Source organism: Larus michahellis, chromosome 6 (assembly GCF_964199755.1).
Source record: "Larus michahellis chromosome 6, bLarMic1.1, whole genome shotgun sequence".
Lineage (NCBI taxonomy): Eukaryota > Metazoa > Chordata > Aves > Charadriiformes > Laridae > Larus > Larus michahellis.
The window spans coordinates 8,001,993-8,026,100 of NC_133901.1; the positions used below are offsets into that span (position 1 = coordinate 8,001,993).

The following is a 24,108-nucleotide window of genomic DNA, read 5'->3' on the forward strand; positions in this document are numbered from 1 at the left end:
CTTGTTTTTATCTTAAAATTTAACAGCAGTTCTCTGGTGTTAATTTTCTCACTGAGTAAAAAAATCTCTCAGGAGCTCTTCATCTTGGTGCCATGTAAAAAGAAGACGTTAGGGACAGGGACGTGATTTATGATGGTATTTAAATACGGCGTGGAAAGCACGACGGAATTTAAGCAAGGAAACGGAGAGCAATGGGAATAGTAGCCTAATTCACCTCGTCTGCATTGGAGTCAGACCCAGCATTTATCAAATCACTGGGAAAATGTCCCAGAGTTGTGACTGCCTGAGAAGACAACTAAATCCCAGCACCACTGAAGGCTAATTACGAGACGTAAGTTTTATTTCTAAAAAAAAAGAGCGATTGGAACAATTTTGTGTGCCATAGTTAATATGCCAAAGGTGGCGTAAAGTTACTGCGATGAGAGAAGGTGCATTAGTAAGGAAATATACCCAATCTGACATCCAGAGATTATTTAATGTCATACTTTTATTTCACAAGATTCAGTTCCATTTTGGTAAACGAGCTTTTTAGAAACGTGCTCACACGTCCACTGGGCCGTCACGATGCCTTAGGATTCGTGCGAGTGCCAAAGCCTGCTCCCGACTGCCTCCTCCTCCTCCCCGCAGCCCAGGGCTGACCCTGCAGCATCAGCTGAATTGGTGGCAGCTCAGAAACCGGGGGCTTCTGAGTAGCCTAATAAAGTGGATTATGCATCTTTTACTTACTTTTGAAAGTTTCAGATATATTTTTGCCTAAGGATAATATTTAGGGTGGTTTTTTTTACACTGATCAAATAGTTGTAATACTCTTTTAGACAAACCTTCATATAATTAATTCATGACCAAGTCTGAAGTACTAGATAATACTGATTCAAGGATAAAATAACTTCAAATCTTTTCATTTGATTTCAAGAAACCTACTGCTTATGTTCACATCTGATTAAGCTCTACAAATCAAACTGCAATCTTTACCAAAATTAATGGCTATCAGTACTGATTTCCAGAGGAGTTTTGACCATGCAGGGATCGCAGGAGCTGGCCTGATTAAAATTGCAGTCAGACGATGAGTTTCATTACATAATTTGAATAAGCTAATTATAAACCTGAAGTCTGTGATATGAAATCCCCTCCCCATGCCGGTCCTGCTGGCGTTTGGACAATGGTTTCTCTTAGCCATCACCCACCTGCGTAAAGGACATGCCACTTCTTGGGGCTCTTAGTTAAAACTAATCCGTATTTTGCAAATATACATATTTTAGTTAAAAAATCACAAAACTTAGCAACTAAACCAATATGCTAAACTGATGCTCACTTCTCCTCACAGGCTGAAAGAAAGGCATGTTTCTCGGTAACATCTTTGCCCTCTAAATCTATAGCAGGATCTCAAAAACATCCGGATACAGAAGAAACCCCGTAAAGACGCTGTCATCCTCAGCGCTGACGTACACCCCGTTCCAGTCCCGTGCAACCTCCAGCCACACTTGGTCACCCGCACTCAGCTTCAGGACGGTCAGGAAGGATGCCTGGTCGATCTCCTGGCCATAGAGTGTCTCACGGGCTTTGGCCACCTTCCTGCTGCGGGCAACGAGGCTGACACGGGCCGGACGCCCTCTCACCGTTAGGTGGTAGGCGAAGACGTACGCCCCAGGCACGCTGCAGTTGAATTTCCCGGTGGAAGGGTTGTAATCTTCTTGGTCGTTGTACAAGATCTTGTCAAATCTAATGGGGACGTTGGGCGGAGGGAAGGGCTTGGACAAGCCGGCGCTGAATGCCGATCGCAGGACCTTTGTGGTGTCCCCTCGGGCGCCTTTCGCCCCGCGGGAACCTTTCTTTCCCGGGGCCCCTCGGCCCCCCTTGCTGCCAGCAACCCCCTTGGGCCCAGTAGGTCCCATCACACCAGCAGGTCCCAGGTCCCCTTTTTCACCCTTACTTCCTTGCTCACCCTTTTCTCCCTGTTTTCCATCCATTCCCTGAATACCTTCAGCCCCCATCTCCCCTTTGCTCCCTTTTTCTCCCTTTGTCCCCCCTTCCCCTCTCTCCCCCTTTGCACCTCTCCCCCCTGGCTCCCCGCAGTACCCCTTCTCCCCTGTGTCTCCCTTTTCCCCTTTGTCACCCTGTTCTCCATCCACTCCTGGGTCTCCAGCATCCCCCCTGTCTCCCTTGTCTCCTTTGGTCCCGTTCTCACAAGTGTCCCCTTTGGACCCCTTTTGTCCCTTCAGTCCAGGGAAGCCGTAGTTGCCCTTATTGCCTTTTACTCCAGCTTCACCTGGGGGAAAAAAGATTTAAAACAGTATTGGATTGCTTTGGAGATGGAGGGGCCTCATCAACAGCAAAGGGAAAGGGCAGCGCAATATTCCTGGGTTTCCCAGCCTGTGTTAACATACCTTGCAGCCCAGGTTTGCCTGGATAACCGGGGTTTCCACTGACTCCTCGCTCGCCTTGCTCCCCTTTGCCTCCTAGAACATTTCACCATTAATATACTGTTGGTGATGATGTCTGCGGCGCAGCAATCATTACACAGAAGACGACTGGTACCATTTTGCATGTGTCCCTCACTTCATTAATAAAACAGGTATGAGCAATGCGTGTTTTCAAGAAATGCCTTCGGAAACCTCAGCTGAATCTCACAGCACCAAGCACCATCATGCAGGCAACTGCATCTGACGTGAATGTTGGATTTCTGACTCTAATCAGTGCCTCATTGGGAGGCAGTTGCCGCTGTTTAATGGCAAGATGGAGAAGATGAGAGTTCTGCATTTCTTGCTCCAAGATTTCCAAAAGTCTTGTTCAAAAAGGGAATCAAAGCCTAAAAGACTGCACTGACTGAACTGTGCAGCACAGTGCTGCCGGTATACCTCCGTTATCAGCTTCGCTGTGTATTTGTCCACGACTAAAGGCAGCTGCAAGGTCCTACCAGTGGTGTGTGGCAGCAAAACAGAGCTGCTCCAAGCCAGAAATGAAGGGCAGGATCTCCTTTCAGTTACTACTGATGGATAATAATTGCTCTTCATCTTAGCTGAAATCATTTTGCCTGAGATACTTAAACTGAAATCCAGCTTCGACTCCTACACGTAGCTTCCGTGGTGTGTTTTTTTCCTACTTATGTCCTTAATCCAAAGCAAATTGAACTCAGTTTTTAAACTCCCATTCAGAACAAGGAGTTTCAAGTGAGAACTTTATGAGCAGCTGTTCCTATACCTCCTGCACATACCCTACCACCATCTGAGTTATTGTCCCTGCCCTAATGCCAGCTAAAACTTGCAAGGTGTCAATCCATATGAGCATACTCCCTTTCCTTTGAAAAATATTTTTTCCTATAACTTCATGGTATTCAATGAGGACAACAGCATCTGTTTTTGAAATGAGCAGTTAGTCTACTTTACCTCTTTCTCCTTTAGAACCTTTTGGGCCTTGAGGACCTGGAGTTCCTGGCAGACCTTGCAAACCGGCATCTCCCTTCTCCCCCTTGGGACCTGTAATGTAATCACATGAACAAAATTATCTTATTAACTCAAAGGTTTAACTTTATAAAGAAATTTCACAATAATAGCTAAGCAACAGGGCATGGAGGAATATCAGGTAGGGGAAACTCTGTTTCCATCACCCTGGGAAGAGTTGGATATTTTATTTGGCATCATACAACCAATGCAAAGAAGAGGTGAGACAGACGAGTGTGGCCTGGGCCCTTGCTCCCCTACTTCTTGCAGACATCACAGCTGAAACCGTATGTCAGAGCAAAAGGTGAGAGATGGCAGGGGCAATGCCGCACTGATCATGCTGAGATTAGTGGGGTGCATGCTCGCAGGTCCCCTGGTCAGGCACACAGCTCCCCAGCCTTTGCCTTTCAGCTACTGCGGTCCCCAAATCTTATAGTTTTGCAGTTCGCTCTTGGCTGTAGTTAAAGACTTATTAAAACTAACTTCCAGCTGCCTCAGAGCCACAAGAGCTCAGACATTCATAAAACATCAGAAGTAATCTGCCTGTAATATTTGAGCGCACCTAAGGAGCTCCCATAGCTTCGTAATTGCCCCTCTCCTTAAAAAGAATTAAGTCTGCAAATACAGAAGTGGAACCTGGCAAACAGCTCCATGCTGCATAAGGGACGGGTTGAAAGGCATGCAAGCTGCCTTCAATCTTTTTTTTTCCTTTTTCATCCACTTGGGAATCTAGAGACTCCCAGTGCATGTCTGGGAGCAGACTATGGCAGTTTCAATCACCACAACACAACCTGTTTGACATAAGGACTTTTCCATCAACGCTCAAGAGACACAGGAGTGCAAACTCCCTCTGCAGCCACTGTAATTTCCATTAGCTGATCCCTCCCGAGCCACGGGAAGTGAAAATCCCTCGAGTACATTGTATTAAAAGAAAATTATTTCATTATTTTACCACCTTTTCTCAGATGAATAGTTTCTATCTCCAATATTACTGCTAATAAAGTGAACATTTGCAGACTAATGCACTATTCATTATAGCGGTATTAGAATTAGGTGCTCTATAGATATGTATTTTAGCAGTAGAAAAAAGAGACAAAGTGTGTCTTATAAAATATTTAGGTGCTCTATACAGAGCTGCCTCTTGTGAGATCAAATAATTATTTTAAAATTTCAACCCAAAACTATTTTTGTATTTAACGCCCTCTTTTCCAAGGGGAAAAAAAAAATCAAAGAAAAGAGGCTTTTATTATAAGCCTTCAGCAAAGACACAAAACTGCTTGCAGGTAGTTTTGAGGGTAATAGTTGAAATAAATGTGAAAGTAAATCTGTGACTCCCAGGGGATCAGACCTAGGGACAGAGAATTGAAGAGTGTGGCCATGTGGGACATCCACCAGCTGCAATGTGGTATGGGGCCACCTCTGCAAGCGCTCCCATGCCAGCGTGGTCCCCAAAGTGAGTGCCATGGGAAGGAAGCTCCTTTTGGGGGCTTTCCCACTCATATTGGTGTTTCATAACTTCTTGCATGTAGCTAGCATGCACTTTTTTGCTCTGGCTTTACACGAGGTATAATCACACCGAGCATTTGCTGCACAAGTCCTGACAACCCATCTCTTGAAGAAAAAGCAGGAGACTCCTTAATATGGTTTAGACACTTTAGCCAAGAGTGGCGAGAGAGACATCAGCGTACCTGGGGGTCCCTGCTCCCCTGGCTGTCCCCGGGGCCCCACAGAGGGTGGACAGCAGTCACAGCAGTTGTAGAAGAAATCTGCTGTGTCAAGTGTGTAGTTCTCAAAGGGGAAAAGTGTGGTGGCCCCTTGGGGCGCAGGTCTCAGGGTGGCTAACTCAGCTCTGCCTGGGGCTGCTGAGAACGGGCTTTTTCCCACGAGGGCAGCGAGGGGGGTGTGAGAGGCACCATCGCCCACCAGCTGTAAGGGCTTCATCTTCGTGTACTTCACAGCTGGGGTCACCTTCACTCCCGCGTGCACAGCAGTTACAACCAGCACCACGAACACCAAGGCAGACCCCGGTGAGCTCCACATGTTGGCAGCTGTAGGAAAAGATGAATGCAATTACAAACAGTTGCACAACACCCTTTGCATTTGCATGTTCCCCGCCAAGACCATTTACTCTGCATCCACCATCTCTTTCCTTGCACTTTTCTCTGCATCCCTTTTCCTATACTTGTGTCTTTTAATCCAGATAATCACTTGGTTTAGCATGAGAAACATCTGGCCATGCTCATCACAGCTGACCCATACACAGAGACCCTTCAGCCCGGGCACAAGCCAGAAGACCTGCAGGAGTAGTGTCAGGCACATTTGGGCATCTGCCTGGAGGACTACATTACAAAGCCTCACTTTTTATGTGAAAAATAAAGCAAAATTAGCAAAACCTCCTGCCTGCTCACTCCTATTGACCGTCATCCTACAGAGCACTTGCTGTTCGGCTGCTCCTGTTAGCTGTGGTTGGAAGTGCTCCCACAGGTTCCCACAGAAGTTCAAGGCACTGACTGAGAGCTTCACGATCACCAAGACACATGATGTCACCCTTCTGAGTATAGGATTAGGAATAATTCAATAATGATTTCAGAATCCAACACAACTGCACATTATAAAAAGCTCTGCTCTAAAAGAATAAATGCAAACAAAATGAAACATCAAGTATTCATAAATTATGTCGATTTTCTCTTTGTTACCAAATGATTTTCTGGACTTGCATATTCTTTTAGCGTGAACTTCCACGTCCATTCTTTTTATTTTTAAATCGTTGATTCAGCTCAATCAGGAAGAAAGAACAAAGTAAGAAGCACACATTTTTTCCTATAGGACAAATGACGCCTCTCAGATGACTTGTCATATAAAGCATCTTTGTTTCCTTTCTAAACCAGTGTACCAACCTGTAAATACAAGTGGAACAGACTCCCTTTCTTGCTGAACCTGTAATCTAACCTTCCTTAGAAGCTAAGGCACTTAATTACATGAAAAAGTCAACAAGATAAACGCTGGCTATCCTTGCCATCCAGAGGGCAAAAGGAGGTCCAACCCAAAGTCACCTGTTTGGGGGCTGGATTATAATCTTTCCATCTTTAAGAATTCAGTTTTAGAGGACAGGGTCATGATTTTTTCCGCTTTCACATAAAACCAAATCATTTAGGGGAAAATTGATTATCCACACAAAATCCCCAGTGATCACTGTTGCTCATTGCTGCTGTTCAACCCATTCTTCACCCCATCAGCTCCAGTAAGGGATAAATTATCCCTTCTCCATGTGTGTGTCACATCAGGACCGGATACTGGGCACTGATTTTTGTCATAGACTCATGTTTGCTCCTGACCAGCCCCTGCCAACCTGACCATGAAGAGTTTAACTCCGGGGCGGTTGGTGGGTGAGGGCAGGTCTCAGCACTGGCAGGCAGAGAGGAGCCGGACCTTACAGCCAGCAGCAGGGAAGCAGCCGCAGTTGTGGAGAAGGAGGGTCATCTGCTGTCTCGGAAAAGAAAAAAAAAGCATCAAATTCTCCTTTTGAAGAATGTACTCATGCAGGAGTGTTTTGCCACTGCTGGAAATAACTAAACAGACTCATGACTTCTGCACACTGAAAGCCAGCAGAAGAAAGAAATTGCAGCTTTAGAGACCTTGTAACTTTATGAGGAAATGGTAAATCAGTTTTCAAATCAAAACTGTTACCATGTTGTACTGTAACAAACAATTCCTGCAACAAGCTCTAAATCCAGACACTTTCTAATTCCATAGCTGGATTCATGGATTGCCGTCAAATACTGGAAAAACATAATTAATAAAAAAATTATACCTTGCCAGTCTGCTTAGAAAATAAATTTCTCATAGCTAAGTATCATTAATCAGATTTTCATTATAATGGGCGAGACTGTTCCTAAAATAAGCATTCCTAAATATACAAATGCATTTTAATAAAACTGAAATTTTTGACTTTTTCATTACATTAGCTCACCACCACTGATTCTAAAGTCATTCGTTTGAATGCCCCCACTAGGAAAGATTATGATTCACAGTGGACACAAAATATGAAGAATTAAACTTTGCCGCAGTGACATCTTGTTCAGCACATCTATTTAATTGGATTAAATATCCACTAATTGTTAGTACGTGTCCCCATAATAACATTGTAATAAAACAGTTGTTCTTTGGTTTAGTCCCTAAAATAATAGAATTTCGGTATTGCAGTTCACAACAGGTATTTAATCCCAATCTCCCAGGTTTAAATATCAGGGAGATGATTGCACTTTGTCATTTAGTTGTTTCAAATTCTTATACAGGGGAGGAAAAACACTAGTCCTCCTGCAGCTGTACATTCATGACAGACTAACTTTTTGAGATAAATCATATTGTCACTATGTCTTAAATTCTACAACTTCATTGCAAATATCCCGCCTGAAGACTAAACGATCAGTGCGTGCTATCTCCTACCTTATAAACGGTCCTGCTCCCAGGACGACCCCCCCTCAATGGCACTTTGAAAAAGACAATCTTATTTTCGGAGAGAATCAGTTTTATTTGTGTATCGGCTGCTCCTGTGGCCAATGAGAGCCTGCACGGTGCGGGGAGAAGCGGGGATTGGCAAAGTCCCCTGAAAGGAGCAAGGTGACATTGAAATTTGAGGAAATTCAAACGCTTTCCCTGACTGGGATGCTGCTCTTCACATGGGACTTTTACGGCTCTTCCCGCAATATCAGTTTGGGGGGCTTTGGGGATGCTCCTTTTTCAACTCACAGCATCATATGTTGGTACCATCAGACTCAGCATGAATTTGCCCATTTGCTTCAGCAGGGTCCAGGTTTCTCTGTGGGTATTTAATGTGCAGAGTTTGGCATCGCACTCCCCTCCCTGCAGTGGGAGTTTAGAAAGGGTAAGAGAGAAATTACAGAAATAGCTGTATGGGATCACGGGTGCATGTGTGCATGTGTCTGCATGGAAATGCACCCAAAGGGGAATTCAGTCTCAAATCCGGGCTGTCCCAGGTAAATGCGGAGATGGAGTAAGCAAATGCTGCCTCGTTGTCCCTCCACCTGCGGTGCAGGGCAGGGTACCTGCAGGAGGCTGTGCAGCACGTCGGGGCAGCAGAACAAAACTCCGCTGGGAAAAGGGACAAATCCACCCCAGGAGGGTTGCTGCAAAGTTGTTCTTATTGGAACTGATAACCCCTCTGGATTTCACAGGCTAATTGATTTTCCTCAGTCTTTCCCAGCAATCACAGCACTCGTTTCCTTCCCCAGTGACCTTAAAATGGGCCAGCGTTTATTCTTAGATTTCCCAACCCGGTTCAGAGTCCGGTACGAAACGCAGGAATGTGAGGCTGCCTTTCATTGCCTTGTCTTGGTGAAATATGAGCAAGGAAACCATCTCATTCAATCAGTCTGAATTTACTACACACCAGTACACTCCAAGCTCAGCTGACGGCCAAGAAAGGCTGCTTGTTTCAGGCAGGCTACAGAAAACAATCAATTCTCCCTTAATGTAAGGGGAGAGAATTGTAATCCTCCATGATTTATTTGCGACCACCTTCTCCTGCACAACAGTCTAGAGCTTTCAGCAATAACAAGTTGATTAAGGAAAGTCTATTACTAAACATACCAGGCTAGATCGATTCCCCAGCTTTTCAGGCTATTCCAAAGAAATCAATTAGGAGTTTTGCAGCGAGATGCTCTAGCCCCATGTAGGACACGGGCTTGTCACTGCTCCTGCAATGGAACCTCCACCAGCACTCACTGCTCCTCGTTCTCACTGCTGGAAACAGCGCTGGATCCTGAATTCAACCAGTTCTTTTTAAAAAATTAGTAACCCTTTTCAGGACTGTAATTGGACACAGTGTTTCCAAGTGAAGTTAAAAATACTTGCATCTTCAGCAGTTATATTTCTGACAAGACCACAGACACATAAATTGAAGACAAAAGGCAATCAAACCAATTATAATAAAATCCTTATTTTGATCTTAACTCGGGACTTTTCTTCAGCAACAGAAGTTATTCCACAGGGGAATATTAACCATTTTTAAGCAAGATTACTGCATTTTATAGTGTTGCCTCCATATTCACCAAAGCTACTCTTTCACAGACTTCAATTTAATGCCATATTTGCTGCACACTAAAGCTAAAGCCAGCTTTAATCCTGGGTTAGTGTATTTTCCTGAATAGCTTGAATAGTAGCAGTCTGCAATAGTATTATTAGATTATGGGACAACTGCAGGTTTTTTAATTATACAGTGCTTATTGAGTTACCGAAGCAGTTTGGAAAACTCATGGGTTGAGAGTGTAACTTAAGATTTAGCACTAGATTAACCACTCTGTTTATTTGGGGGATCTGCATCTACGTTTTACTGGTATAAATGATGCATGTGGGACATTAAAATTCCTTCAAAGTACATTTCAAACACACTCCTAGCCTTGCGTATTTGCAGATAACTGGTTTTGAATGAGATTTGCAAAGTTAAGTGAAAAAAAAAAGCTGTGTCCATGCTACCGATTTCCACCAGTACATCCACCAGCCATGGGTAGGAAGGGCTGCGATCTTCTCATAAGTGCTGGGTCACTAAAAGCTCCTGCCGGAGCTTGGCAAAAGCAAACACATGAAAGCCAGCGCATCCCGGAAAGCCAGAGGAAGCTTTAACCAGCATAAAGCAATTCCCCGAGGAAGAAGCATCCTTGCAACCAATAATCCTTGCAACCCTAATGCCAGTTCCCCATCATTATCAGAGATGGGGAGGAAAGGAAGGATTTCGTCAGAGACCCTCACCTCTCCCCTCCTCTGCAGCCTGAGGCTCCTCCTGGGGCACAGGGCAATCCTGAACCTGGATGATGTGGCCAGAGCAACCTTGTACTTGCGGGATCCTCTCCTTGGCTACCTTTCTGAAACACAGGCGGACACAGCAAGCTGTGTAAATATATTTTGCATTAAATTAATGGAGTATTTCATAATGAGATCAGCAAAGGAGATTCAAAAAGCACCTCCTGGAGGGTTCCACTTCAAAATGTTTGCAAATGAAAATAGAAAATTTAGACCTGCAGATAAAAAAAAAAAAAAAATCTGTTTTGGAAATACAATTAAGGAGGAAACAGTGAAAACTGAAGCAGCATAGAAAATAAGGCAGGTTTGTAATAACAGGTAATTTAAAATCTTAATGCTCAAGTATCAAGAAGGCAAACTGGAAAAAAGAATATTCACATAGAATAGGAAGTAGGCAAAAATGGAATTAAATTACACTCGAGCTGGGTAAAAAGCATTAAAAGGGAATTAATATTTCTGTGTGAAAAAACAATTAACACTTCTCACAAGATTTCCCACAACACTTTAGCAGACCTCCTGGAAGAGGCCCTCCTCTCCCCACCCAAATAATTTTATTTCCTGAAAAACTGAAATGTGTTCTGGTCTCCTTTATTCATTATCACAAAACAATTGAGCTAAACAGAAAACAGACAGAAATGAAAATTTTCTGCCATGTTGTTAATTAGGGGAGGGAATATTTCCATACGAGATGGTACAACAGATAAATTAATCAAGTCAAGATACAACCTTTTTTCTCCTCTCTTATGTACTCAGTATGCCGCAGCCTCCTAAATGTCCCTTAGAGGCAGCACTACATGGAGAGCAGGAATTCACCCTTGCTGGGTGAAAAAAAAGCAGAAGGCTGCTTTTTTTATTTTTAAGATGCACTGAAAAGCTACAGTTTCATTTTCTCCCCCGTTTTCCTTCTGTCCTTTCTGTCTTTTTCGACGTGGAAATTCAGCCAGCCCATGTTTTCCAGGCTGACCCCTTTTTCCAGGGACTTCAGGGTCTCCTTTGGGCCCCAACAATCCTCAGACATCAAGTGACCCCATGTGTCCCTTCCAGCCCTTCCCACCCATTTTTCCTCTGTCCCCCTTGGACCACTTTTCTCCCCAGTTACCTCTTGGTCCTGTGTCACCTCTGGGATCCAGTTGCTCCTTGTAGGCTGCAATTCCTGGAGGTCTTCCAGGACCAGTTTGTCCCCTCCAAGAAGGAAGTCCTGCTTCACCACTGAGCACCTCATTACTCTTCTCCCTTTGGTCCTCACTGTCCATGTCCTCCTGGAGATCCTTGTATTCCCCTCTTCCCAATGTATCCTAGTTTATCCGCAAAAGGGAAAAAATTGTTAAATTCCCTTTACTAAGAACAACATCTCAGAATAGACAGAACACAGCTCTGTGGGAGAACCTTCACTGGTTATCAAATTACATGTTGACCTACATAATGTCAACTTTGTTCACCTAAAGCAGGCAACATACGACTACTGAGAACTAAGCTGTAAGTGGTGTAAAAACAACAAACCAAGCAAGATACAAAAGATCAAAATCTTCTTCCATCTGGAGATGCTGCTCTTCAGATGCCATGGAGAACAGCCCACTCTGGGGACACCGCAGCCATCCTGGAGCCCATGTGCGGTGTGCCCATCTGCGCAGCATTTGGGATGCTAGTTTGCAGTTTTTTGGTTTGGTTTTTTTTGCAAAAGAAAGAATTATGAAATAAATGCTTGAGCCAAACAAAACCTAAGATGCAAAAAAAAAAAAAAAATCTTTGTAATTTATCTCTACAGTTGTTCTAATTTCAGATTAAAATTTTGGGGGTCTTTCATTTGTGATGAGAATTTTAAATACTGTGTGGGGTAAATATTAAACAAGTCATTTATGTAGAAAAAGGAGCTGCTACACATGTAGGCTTTTAAAATGCTTGACTTGAAAAAAATACTGCCATAGGGATTTTCATTGGATGCAAAAGAATAAAATAATCTCCCTGATAAATCAGTAGAATTGTATTTAGTGTTATTAAGATTCAGATATCAAGGGGAAAATAAGATCAGAAAAAAAAACCCTGCATCAGTCTGTGCCCGTATATCTCACAAACCCTATACTATATGTTGTTTTAAATTTCCTAAGCGTGCAGGATGGCAGTGCAGTCACACCTAAATAGAGATTTATGGCACTTCAAAGTATAATGGCTAGAAGGATCCAAAAGCTACCGTTGCACATAAATAAGCATTTAGGGAGTTATTTAAGGACTATAAGAACTTCATGGTACCTATTACGTTCTATCGAGTCAATCACTCTAAGAGTCCCTAAATGCATATTTAAAATACCAGTAACACGTCCTTATTTATATGAGAGACCAGAATTAGAGCGCACGAGCTGTTGTAGCTCGTTGGGCTGAACTCCTACACCGGTGCTGATTTTTTAAGCCCTTTTAGGAGTGTAAATTGGCCCTGCAAACACCGCTGCAGTGGGGAGCAGAGCGCGGCCCCGCTCCAAGCCCTGCTCCGGGGCACGGATCTCCTTTGTCAGGACCTACAGATGCCTCTGGTCTTGACTAAGAAACACGTCCATTGTGCTCGCCTGGAAACTGTAGACGGCCAAAGGTAAAAAGTGATAAAATTACCTGGCTCCCCTTTTTCACCCTGGTCTCCCTTTGTGTGTCAGGCTCGGGGATGTCACAGAAACCTTGCTTCTCTGGTGTACTGCTGTTTTCCTTCAGTGTGTTTAAGAAACAAAATAGTCCTCAATAGCCATGCCTTTGCTAATAGCAAGCGGTGGGATTGTTTTTCTCCTTGTCTCCAGTACCAACTTTCAGGGAAGATGATATTTGCTGGAGAGGGGTCTGAAATGCCAGCCTGGCTGGTGATAGTGGCTTGTCCCTTTGGGGTGAGGGCTGTCAGCCCCTCCGCCAGCCGCATGCTGCAGCTGAGGATGGCAAAGCAGCCCGGGAGCCCCCCGAAGTGCCACCCTCTGGGACCACTTCGGTGGCAAGTGTGCAAGCCTGGGTCAGTGGGGACAGTGGGTGCCCATGGCAGGTCCCCTATTCCTGGTCTCTGTCCCCTGCCGCCCCTGGTATCAAGGGGAATCAGCTGAATGCACCTCAAGAAAGGGCTTTCCCAGCAAAACGATTACTACTAAAAGAAGCAGAGAAGTGACACGCAGTCGTAATGCAGTGCAAGTACCACACCTGAAGAATATCTACCAATGCAGAAACTTCTTTCCCATCCGCAAAGACGGAGACTGTTGTATTCACAGGATTAGATGCTAAAATAAAGAAGAAAAACTGCATATGTTGTACAGTCCTTAAAGAAGCACAGAAAGATCTCCACTCTGACTATTCACAGGACACACAGAGCACCAGCTGCTTTATTGCAGCTTCCTGGAATATATTTTTTCTGGTTGAAATCTCCTTTTTCATGTTTAATATATGAAACCCATGAGATAGATCCAATACCTAATACCTATGAGGTAATGTGCTGCCTTTGCATTCCTTCATGAGCTAATTCTGCAGCTTAAAGTGGCCACTCGACACTTCATGATGTATATCCCAGCATTTAATTATTCTGAGATCAAAATAATCCCAGAGAAAGTACATCATGCCTATAGCATATTGCAAACTAGCAGTTTTATGTATCCAAATTTATAATTGATTATGTTTAAATAGACACCTAACATTCAAAATATTTACTTCCCTCAGGCTAAATATTTGCCTGTGAATAACTGGTAGAAATCACAGTGACCTCTATAAACAGTCCTGAGCTGTAATTTACCTTTTAAAACTACTCACACTGGGGACTATAAAATTGTATTTTGGATAGTATCATGGCGAGGAGATGAACTGTCAGAGTGATTTTATACGAACATCCAACTTTAATTGGATTTTCTGAAAAATTTAACGAGGAGAGGGTCCTTTCTGGCTTCTGGTGGGTGCAATTCAGAAACCAAAGTGCCTTTATGGAGCCAAAGTAAGAAGGAGAGAGGATCGGTGAGTTGGCAAAAGCCCACCCGGAGAAAGATGCACTGGAGGAGTCAACAGGCTGCTTGGACCACTCTGAGCTCAGGAGTTTCTACATCTAAACGCTGTAGTGGAGGGCGTGAGTTATATACATATATACATATTCCTTCCATTTCTAGGAAATTTACCTATTGCCTATTGTTGAACTCGAGGAATAAAAAGCACACCATAAAGTTTTATATTGTCTCTAATTTTTTGTACCCGTGGTTGTACTGCCCCATCTCACTCATCCCACATACCTGCCTTCCCCAAAGTTTTTAGGGGTACATCCCATCATGTCAACGCCACCTTCTTCCAGCGCTCACCCGTGTATCACCCTCACTCCAACGCCAGACTTGGCAGCTCTACTGATGCGGGACAGGCATTAGTCTTTGAGGGTCACTCAAAGGAAATAGGCCGTTTCTCCCTTTTTCTTTGCAAAGACGCTACAAGCCCATAGAGGCCAAATACCTAAAGTTCAAAACTTGGTCAAAAATTGTGAACCACCATTGTTCAAAAATTCATACTCTAATTTTCAAAATTTTAATATTTTTTTTTTTATAAAAATTGGGAAAGATTTGGCCACACAGCTGCTGTTGTACTTGGATCAGGTGCAATTATTCTCATACATGTAAAGTTCCCATAAAGTTCCACAAACAAAGAAAATTGGCTTGGCTGGCTGCTGAGTTTCAGGAAGTTTTTTTACTATTAGAACAGGCGACATTTACCAAAGGTGTATGCCGGGATCACTAATACAGCAGCAGCCTATTAATCAGCAAAGGGCAGGTGTTGTTTTCTAAGAACCTTTATGCCAGCACTGTGGATTAAGCCAAATATTATCAGTTTTCATCTAATTATTTCACAGAGGGTCTCTCTAGCTCCATACACCTGCCACTTTCCCTTCTGAAAGACAAAATTTAATTAAAATCAGGAGATTATGCCTACGCACCTTCTTTTTAAAAAGGGAGATATAGTATCAGGAAGCAAGTCAGGCACCAATACTGCAAACCTCATAGTTTTGCTGCGAGACTTGGGATATTTAGGACTCTTAACGCTTAAGCTCTTAAAACCCTGCGATTGCAGAAAATTGCAGATTTCATTTTAAAAAGTCAGTTCTGAGCCCTGTGTTAAAAAGGCTCAGACTCTAGGAAGTAAATGACAATAATCCCAAATGTAATTATATTTAAACATTTCCAGGCTCATAATTTGAGAGGAAATAAGTCACAGCTTGGAATACTTAAGGGATATCAACCTGGTAACTACAACCAGCTTTACAGAGAGATAACAAGCTGTGTTTCTGATTTCTGATTGTGCCCTTGCCAGTACTAAGGTGTATACGTACAAACAGCATCAACTAAAATACAAGGAAACAGGACTCAGTGACAGACTCAGCCCTTTCCTAGTCCTCAGCTACGCTACCAGGCTTTTAATTATTGTAGCTCTTAAACAAAGTCTACGTTCTAGCCGCACCTGCCCAAGAGATGGCAATGTCTCCCTGTCAGACACAGCTTGTCCACGGCAAAGCACTTTGCATTAGCAAAAGCTTTTGTCCTAAGCTTATTATTCCATAATAAACACTGCAATCATTATCTATTTTAATACTGTGAAATCCAGTCAGCCCGAAACTACCCAAGTTAATAAGCATCTTATGAGACAAAGGGCTTATAGACCTCCACAATGGCAAATTTTATTCAGCAGAGAATCTTGTCCTGCTCCTCTGTGGCACTGTGTCGACACACAGTGACGCAGACTCCTTTGCAGGTAATTTTACATCGGGAGGTATTGCAACACCCGTTGGTAATAAGGAAATGGAAATGACTATTTTCCTTTAACCCAAATTCTTCTTTGCTTTGGCAAATACATGACTTGTAATTAAGCAGTGCTACAGAACAAAGTTGCAGTGTTTTAAAGAGTCACATGCTGCAACCTTAAAATCCCGATAGGAAGCAAAAAATCTGGGAACAAAACTGCCTGTGTGTTTGCTAGACTCAAAACTTGTTGGGAGTGTATAGTATTTACAAAATTAAACAGCACAGAGAGAGAGAGAATTATTTTTTCTGACACACAAACTAGATGCAAGGGACTTTGGATCAACACTAAAGTCAGAGGAAAGATTCCCACTGATTTCTTTGGAACAGACACCTAATACTCACACAAGGTGCAAATTAACTCTCCTAGAAACACAACTCCCCATTTAAGAAGAGGCGAGAGGCTGTGTGAGAAGAACATGGTGGTTTGGGGCTCATTTCACACCTCAGCATGCTCAGAGATGAGCTGCAGAGGCAGTGAGATGCACATCAGGTTTGCATCTCCCAAAAAACGTAGCCATCCAGGGTCTCCTGTGGGGTGGCTGCAGTTGCCAACATTGGGCTGTAAAAGCATCTTCTGTCTCCGCCACAGGTGTGTTACGGGACTTTCATAAGTGAGAGTTTATCATGCTCTGCAGGGTTACTTTCCCACCCACCAAACCACCATCCGTCTTTCTCCCGCACTCATTTATCCTGATTTCCTCTGAAGGTCCCCTGAGAGGAGCCACTGCACAAACCTCTCCACCTCCTCTGCACCTCATCCAGCAGCGGGAACGATACAAGGGAATGTAGAATAACACTAAATTATAATTATAAATAAACACACGGTATTTTTTAGATCTTCTGATAGAGCAGGAGCAGAGCAACTTCCTTTCCATCTCTCATAGCAGGCCTTGAAAAGGAAGAAAGAACCAAACACGCCTCAGTGGGAAGAATTTCTACGGCAGTAGCTGCTGTTTGCAAGGAGGTGACAGAGTCTGGTTTGGACTCCAAATGTAGTGACAAGCTTTGCCATATGCCAGACATCGTGGTGAAATGTAGCATATTTTTACAAGAACTGAGAGACAAAGAAGAGGGTTTCCACGTTGGCAGGTGCAGCTGTGAAGAAACAGGGATGATGGGGCAGAAGGTGGGATGGAGAAGGATAAAGAGGTTTCAGAAAATGTGGAGAACTGCTGCTTCAGCCAGAGGCTCATCACAAGAGGGCACTCCAAGTGCTCCCAACAGCCCTGCCAAGGATGCTCTCACAGCCCGCACCATTCAAAGAAGTACAAACATCCCGGCCCTAAGCCTTAATCACCCCCACAGACCCCTGTGCATCCTGAGCATCCTGCTCCAGCCAGGACAAGCACAACAGGAAACAACAAACGTCTTCCTGGAATAATTTACCAACAGCCTCCACATAAAAAGGGAATTACTGAACACTGAGTACATGTGATTAATAGATAAAACATGAAAAATCAGGTATCTGAGAGACCTACACTTTTCAAACTTGTTTCCATTGGGAGCAATAATAAAGGCTGAATCTGTACGGTCAATGTATATAGGGGAAAACAAACAAATAAAAAAGAAAGGAACAAAAAAAACCCACCTACTGGTAAAAATTGCTCATTTTAAGAAAATTTCCCATGGCAAACTGGTATCAGAATGAGTAAGATTAATCACAAGGCTGGGTATACTCATGCAGCATTGTGAAAGAGCATAAAGAGATGAAACAGATAGTGGATGAAATTGCATGTTTTTAAAATGAAGGTTAAAGCCTTCTCCAACAACTGGGTGCAACCCAGAGCTGCCGCAAAACTGGCTGGCAGTGCCGTTCAGTGGGCGATTCCTTCCAGACCACCACAGCCGCCTTCTCTAGAGGGAAACTTTAAACTCCCAGAGCAACTTCATTGTTCTCTAAAACACCCAGGAAGCGGTTATAGGAGCAAACCACGCATCCACTACCACAGCCGTAGGTCACTGTCTACCCACTGGATGAAGTTAGGTAATAGTACAATCATCCAGCAGATGTGGGAAGAGAAATGGATTGTGTCTTGGACGTATGAACATCCCTGGCTGAAGCTTACAGCAGCTTTGCCTATCAGAAATCAAGATCTCATAGATGAGCCACTCTGCTAAGAAGAAATAAATAATTTTGCAATAACTAGACCTACTTGGGAATATTCATCCAAAAATGATACTGATTTGATTCACATTCACTCCTCCTTCTGTTTTGTCCTTATCATTATTCAAATGAATAAGCTCTGTAGCAAGTAGGTATGTCAATGAAACAAATTTTCCAGTAACACCGAAAAAGGCATTTTTAATCCATAAGCACAAATATTCACACCTGATATCTGAATGAGGATGTGAGTATGTTCAGGTCTTCCACAGGCCAAAAACAATATTACAATTATAACAAGAAATCACACACTTGCTTATACAGACCATTAAACTGGCTGTAGCAATTTAATATCGTCAAAGGGACACATCAGGAGCAGAGAGCAACGTGAAGATCTGACTCACGCAGGATAATAGATCCCGCCCAGCCCTTGTACTCAAAGTTGATTAATCCTTCACCTTCTAATTACTTGTTGTACCTGATCTCAGAATGCCACCCACCTCCTGCTCTAGCTGGGGTACAGGCAGATTTACCCCAACTGGAATTTACCCAGAACACCAGTTGATAGGCTGCATATAAATAATCACGAATTTGCTTTACGCAATGTATAAGCAGTTTCTCACTGAATACCATTTCCGACATCAGATCACAGGTCCAACCTTGCACAAAATCGAAAAGGAACTGCACCATGAGGCAGGATCAGACCTGACCACTGCTGCCACCACTGCCCCACCAGCCAGCGTCTGCCCAGCCTTTCCTGCCTTACAGGCACCTTTGCGCTAACACTAATTCCCAAAACAGAAGCTATAGACCCTACCTGCTGTTCAGCTAAGGCAAGTGGAGAGTTAATCACTGCCAAATAGTTGCCACACAACACCCCTGAAGAGGTGATTACTTTATCCAGTCTGCCCTATAATTAGATAAAACGTTGTTCTCTAATTTGACAGGTTGACTTTAAAGGCAGTTTTGTCAGGAGATCAGTCTGTGACTTCCAACAGGACCACAGAAGAGTTACACCAGATTAGGATAATAATCAAAGGTTTAGCCAGAGCGTCAGCCCAGCCCAGCATCCCAGCTTAAGGATGTTTTACAGGAATATTCTGCAAACTCAGACAAACCAAGCCTTACGCTTACTCTGGAAGTTTTTCTTCCATCAGTCAAGACAGCCTGACTAGCTAGACAAGATCTGAAAAAAAATGTCCAGATATCTTACTATTGCAAAAAGAAAAGAGTTTGGGCCTGTTGTTTTTTTCGTTTTAGAAGAACATCCTTAGGTTTGCTCAGGTAACCAGGCCTTCAGAGGACCCCGCAGTTATTTTCCTCCTGCACTTAAAGTTAAAATATACTTATCCAAAGTAAGACTACCTGACAGAAAGTGAAATTTCAGACCTTGCTCGAGAGACGGAAGATCTACCATCTGCAGAAGACAGGTGCAGACTACGTAGTGGAGTTAATAAAAGCAGCACAGTGGGACTTTGACATGACTTAGTAAATATTTGACATTCAAAGCTTGCAAATACCCAACGCACACACTGACTATGACACAAACACAGACAGCTAACAAATTAAGGTCTTTATTTTTAGAACATTCATCCTTTTCTGCCCTCAAAGAGTCGCCTTAATCTCTAATGAGCAGCCTCACAGCCCGCTGGTTTACCTTCCAGGATGGATGAAGCCTTCACATGTGAGTGAAATAATCAGCAGAAGACAAGGGGCACGGGCACTGCAGAAAGCTCTGTGCCCGCAGGCAGCAGCAATGCAGCAGGAATGCAGCGGGAATGCGCAGCCATGGGGTCAGGTCACAGAACGGTGCTCCCTGGGGAGAACGCAACTGCTACGGAAGACACCAAAGCACCTGCACAAATTCAACATCCACGTGTTGAATCCAAGTCACGTGGGCAAAGGCAAGCTGCAGGAGCTAGCAGAAGGACACGGGATGGAAACGCACCTGGACAGCAAAGCCTGCTCTGGTGTGCAATCTAGCCACCCGCTGACCCCAGCTGGAAAGAAAACTTGCCTGTTGGCAAGTGTTTCCGCAGCAGGGTGTGACAGAGCCTAAAGACTCATGAAATATTCAAAGACTATAGTTTTGACTTTACAAATGTTATGTTAGCCTTTATGGCAGGTAAGTGATTTTATTCCTGTCTCAAGGGGGTAATCTGGATGTTTCCTGCAGGAGTGAAAGCCAGCACTGAAATCCTCAGTAATAATTAACACAAATCCCCAGCGGTGAAAGAAGGAAGGGAACAGATCTTCCAGAGCACCAACCCCTGGGGAGACAAGGAAACAAACTGCCATATTTTTAAACACTTTATAGAAGTAACAACTTTGGTATGACTTTTACCATGACAAGCACAAGACTCTTGGAGAAGCCTGAGGTTCGAGCAGGTCTGGAGCAAGGGGATGGCAACCCCAAGGAACGTGATGGCTGAGCCTCGCTTATCACTGTTACACATCTATTCTATAGGCCTGTTTTTAAGGCATTGGGAGAGTTTTCGGCTCCTTGGCTCAGGAACAGAAGGGCCTCCATGGCCCTAATGCCATCCTGCAGCAGCGGCTGTGCTGGTAACTGCGAGGGATGAGGGCGGGGGGACGCACATCGCAGCCAGGCCAAGCAAACCCACCCACGTCCCAACACGGCTCTGCAGCCATTGCACTGACACCGGCATCTCCTGCAGAGAGGGGCAAACACGGAAGAGGGAGCACCCGAACCTGGTGCATCAGCACCTCACACTGCTGGCAAGGGGTTTAGCTTCTTTTTAAAATGTATTTATTTGACCACATGAGCTCTCTCCCTTTCAAACCCTGGCTGTTCCAGCTAGTCTAGTAGAAAAGTTAACTTTTCGTTTCCTTTTTTTTCCCCTCACTTTCTTTTTGTTCCTGTTTCATTGCTTTGCTTTTCATTTCTTCCAAGGTGCAAGCCAGCAGGCTTCTCCTGGGTCAGTGAGGGGAGGAGACGGACAGGAGCGGGCAGCTCAGGGAGAAACAGCGGGTGAAGGGAAAAAGCCTTTCCTCTTTCAGCAGCAACGCTTGATAAATCAAACCACTGCCTCCTTTAGATTAAATCCTGTCCTACTTCTCACGCAAGAGTTATTAATCCTGAATTCAATCAGGAGGCAGTTCTAACCATCCTCCTTGGTGAGGTTTCTCCCTCTGGAAACACCAGCCCTTGAAACACCCTGCAGCCCTGTCTTGTCTTAAGGAAAACAACACTTGATTATCAGCAAATCTGTAATCCATTGTAAGGCAAATCCTTCTCCATCCGATTAGATAGTGTGTTCAAAAGACAAGTGTGAACCATTCATATACGCCTTCATCTTCTATAAATTGGCAAGTCCACCTAATTCCAACCGGAGTGAAGCAAGAGAGTAACAGATCATCGGGGTGATAATGAGGCTGTGGGAAAGTTATTTGTAAACTCCTTTTGGAGAAATACTCTATCAATAGCTAAAGCTAAAGCTGTTGTGTGGAGCAAGCGCTCTGATAACCAGAATGCTTTTGCAAGTGTTTTTACAGGATTGGTGTGATACCCACCCACTGCCAGATCACTGGCAAAAGCACTCTTACCATTTCACGCACCTGACGCTCGGGCACCAAGTATTTTACCAAGCTAAGCTGCACACACAGACCCAATGCAGGCTCATGCAGTACTCCAGGACCGATGAGAGATCTGCTTCAAGCTAGAAAGGGGTGCAACTACTTGTAAATTTAAAACAAAGCCTCTGCATAAGTATATTTTAACATCAAAGACCAAGCAAGCATCAGTTCTGCAGTCAACATCTATAAAAACAGCAGCAGAAGAAAGAGGCACTGTTCTCGCTGTGTGAGCTGGGGACGAAAGTGTCACATCCTGATTGCCTCTGTGCCGCCGGTGTAGCTTTGCTTGTGTAACTGCCTTTTAAAGACATTAATTGAGGAAAGAGCATTTTTAAAGCAGCATTAAAATGTGTTCAAATATTAAAAGAACAACCTTAATTCCAGCAGTTACATCTGGCCCTTGAAACACTTCGCATTCCTTTATGGCCTTCTGTGGTTCCGAAGACACCAGCCGGTGCCAGAACAGTGACACAGTGGCCCCAGGTCCCGCTGCTGCGTGCTGAGGACGAGCCACCCCTCTGTGCAGGGAGGTCCCCATTGACCCAGCAGCTTCAGGCAGACACAGCCATGACCAGCTTTGCAGGCAGAGCTGTGGTGACAGTCACCTCTGGCAGAGTGAAGCAATGAGCTGAAAAAACCACTGCACAGCTGCAGAGAATGTGCAAACTTCAGTTCCCCCACAAAGGCACATCTTTAAGAGGCAGCTTGTTGTACAGAAAAGTCGGCAATTTACCAACACAAGCTCTTTGTCTCACAGCTCACACCTACTTCTAAAAATCAGCTCTACTCATAAATGTGAGAACACCACCACGTGGCTGGCTCCAGCCTCCAGGTTCGCTGTGGTACCCACTGCCTTTGGGGTGTGTGTGCTTCTGGCTTCTTCTGCCATGTGAGCACAGCCACGAGCCAAACAGACCTCGGTGCCTACAGCCAAACAGGCTGTGGTCAAACCCTCATAGCGCTGCTTCATCAGCCACATTCCCGTACCACCCCTTGTCATTTGCTCTCGCCTCTGTGGTACGGAGAGTCACTGGCAAAATAAACTTATTTTTTATCTGATGACTCCCTCAGCCCAGCTTATCCCTCTGCCACGAAAGGGGACGTGGACCCAAGAGGGGCAGGCAGGGAGAGGGACAGGTCCCCAGGTGGCTCAGTGCCATGGCTGAGGACAGGCACACCATGCTACACCCATGGGCTCCCAAGCTCTTTGGGGATGGTCCCTCCTAATGGTACTTGGGCAACTTCAGCCAACCTTCGGCTGTGGGAGGTGCCCGTTGCCACACAGGGCAAGGACGTGGCACCAGCGACAGCCCTGCTCCCACCTGCACCTGGACAACATTTGCAACACCCTAATTTTCAAACCCAGGAGGCTGAAGTTAAGGATTTTTGCCCCCAAAGGCAATGGGAGTTTCTCTGTATCTCCTGCTGCACATAAAAGTTGCAGCATGTCCCAATGGCCTGGTGGGCCTGACTTAGGCCGTTCTTACAGCAGGGTTTTGTGCAACAGCTGCTTCCATGCTCCTTCAACAGCTCAGGGCAGAGCACAACAACCAGCCATGCCCAGCTCTGCAGAAATTCGGATCTAGGCTGGCAGCACATCCAAACGATACGCAGGAGGCCCACATGGCAGTGCCTGGAGCCACCCAGCTCCACTGAAAAGCACAGATGTTTCACGGAGTCTGTCACACTGCGCTCAGAGCCAGCACACCCTATAAGCTTCATTTGATGTGTCCATGCAAACGGGATGCTGGCTCATGCCGAGGTACCCGGCAAGGAACTTGCTCATTCTTCACGAGCTGTTCATTTTGCTGCTGTCCCAGTGCGAGGTTTTGGGTCCAGACGCTACACTGACACAACTCATTTTGGAGAGGTCACCAGGAGGGATCCAGGGATGCCTCATCTCAAGAAGTGCTACCCTGCTGGCCCCAAAGCAAAAGCCGCCACCTTTTGGCCATGTCCCAGAGCAAAACCCATAACCTTTAATGAAAGAACACAAGACAAAACCCACCCTTTCTTAATGCCACTTGTTTACCACTTAATTAGTGGCGCATAGTAACTGTTTTGAATGCTGAGAAATAGGATCAGCCTGTCAAGACCAGGTCTCTGCGATTGCTTTGCTTAGTGAATGAGATTGCACCTGGCATCGTGTGGCCTGAGGGTAAAACAGTGAACAAGGCATTTCTGTTACTTTTAGTTCTCACACTGCAAAGTTAACTTCTTAAGTAGCTCTTTAGTTGCGAGCAGGACACTAAATCATGTTTTTTTTATATCGGGGCAGAATAAACTAAGGAAACCTAAGCCTCGTGGTTAGCAGTGTGACGTAGTATTTCATGGGATTTCAGATAAAGTCTTGTAAGTACTTGTCCATCCA

At 44.5% G+C, this 24,108-nt stretch overlaps 1 protein-coding gene across 1 annotated transcript; it reads right to left on the reverse strand.

Moving 5' to 3' along the window:
* Positions 1 to 456: 456 nt before the first annotated feature.
* OTOL1 (otolin 1) lies at positions 457 to 5,477 on the reverse strand. Its single transcript, XM_074591509.1, has 4 exons — positions 5,126 to 5,477; positions 3,384 to 3,473; positions 2,385 to 2,456; positions 457 to 2,266 (listed from the first exon to the last, which is right to left on the reverse strand). Exons 1-4 carry the CDS (start codon positions 5,475 to 5,477, stop codon positions 1,371 to 1,373), a joined length of 1,410 nt encoding a protein of 469 aa, XP_074447610.1. The 3' UTR covers positions 457 to 1,370.
* Positions 5,478 to 24,108: the final 18,631 nt, after the last annotated feature.

What these genes read in the sequence shown, in the direction of transcription:
- OTOL1 (XM_074591509.1), bottom strand. Translation starts at nt 5,477, where the DNA reads ATGTGGAGCTCACCGGGGTCTGCCTTGGTGTTCGTGGTGCTGGTTGTA. An exon ending in AGGGGAGCAGGGACCCCCAG is followed by an intron (nt 3,474 to 5,125) that starts GTACGCTGATGT and finishes ATTACATTACAG; the next exon opens with GTCCCAAGGGGGAGAAGGGA. An exon ending in AGGCAAACCTGGGCTGCAAG is followed by an intron (nt 2,267 to 2,384) that starts GTATGTTAACAC and finishes TTTTTCCCCCAG; the next exon opens with GTGAAGCTGGAGTAAAAGGC.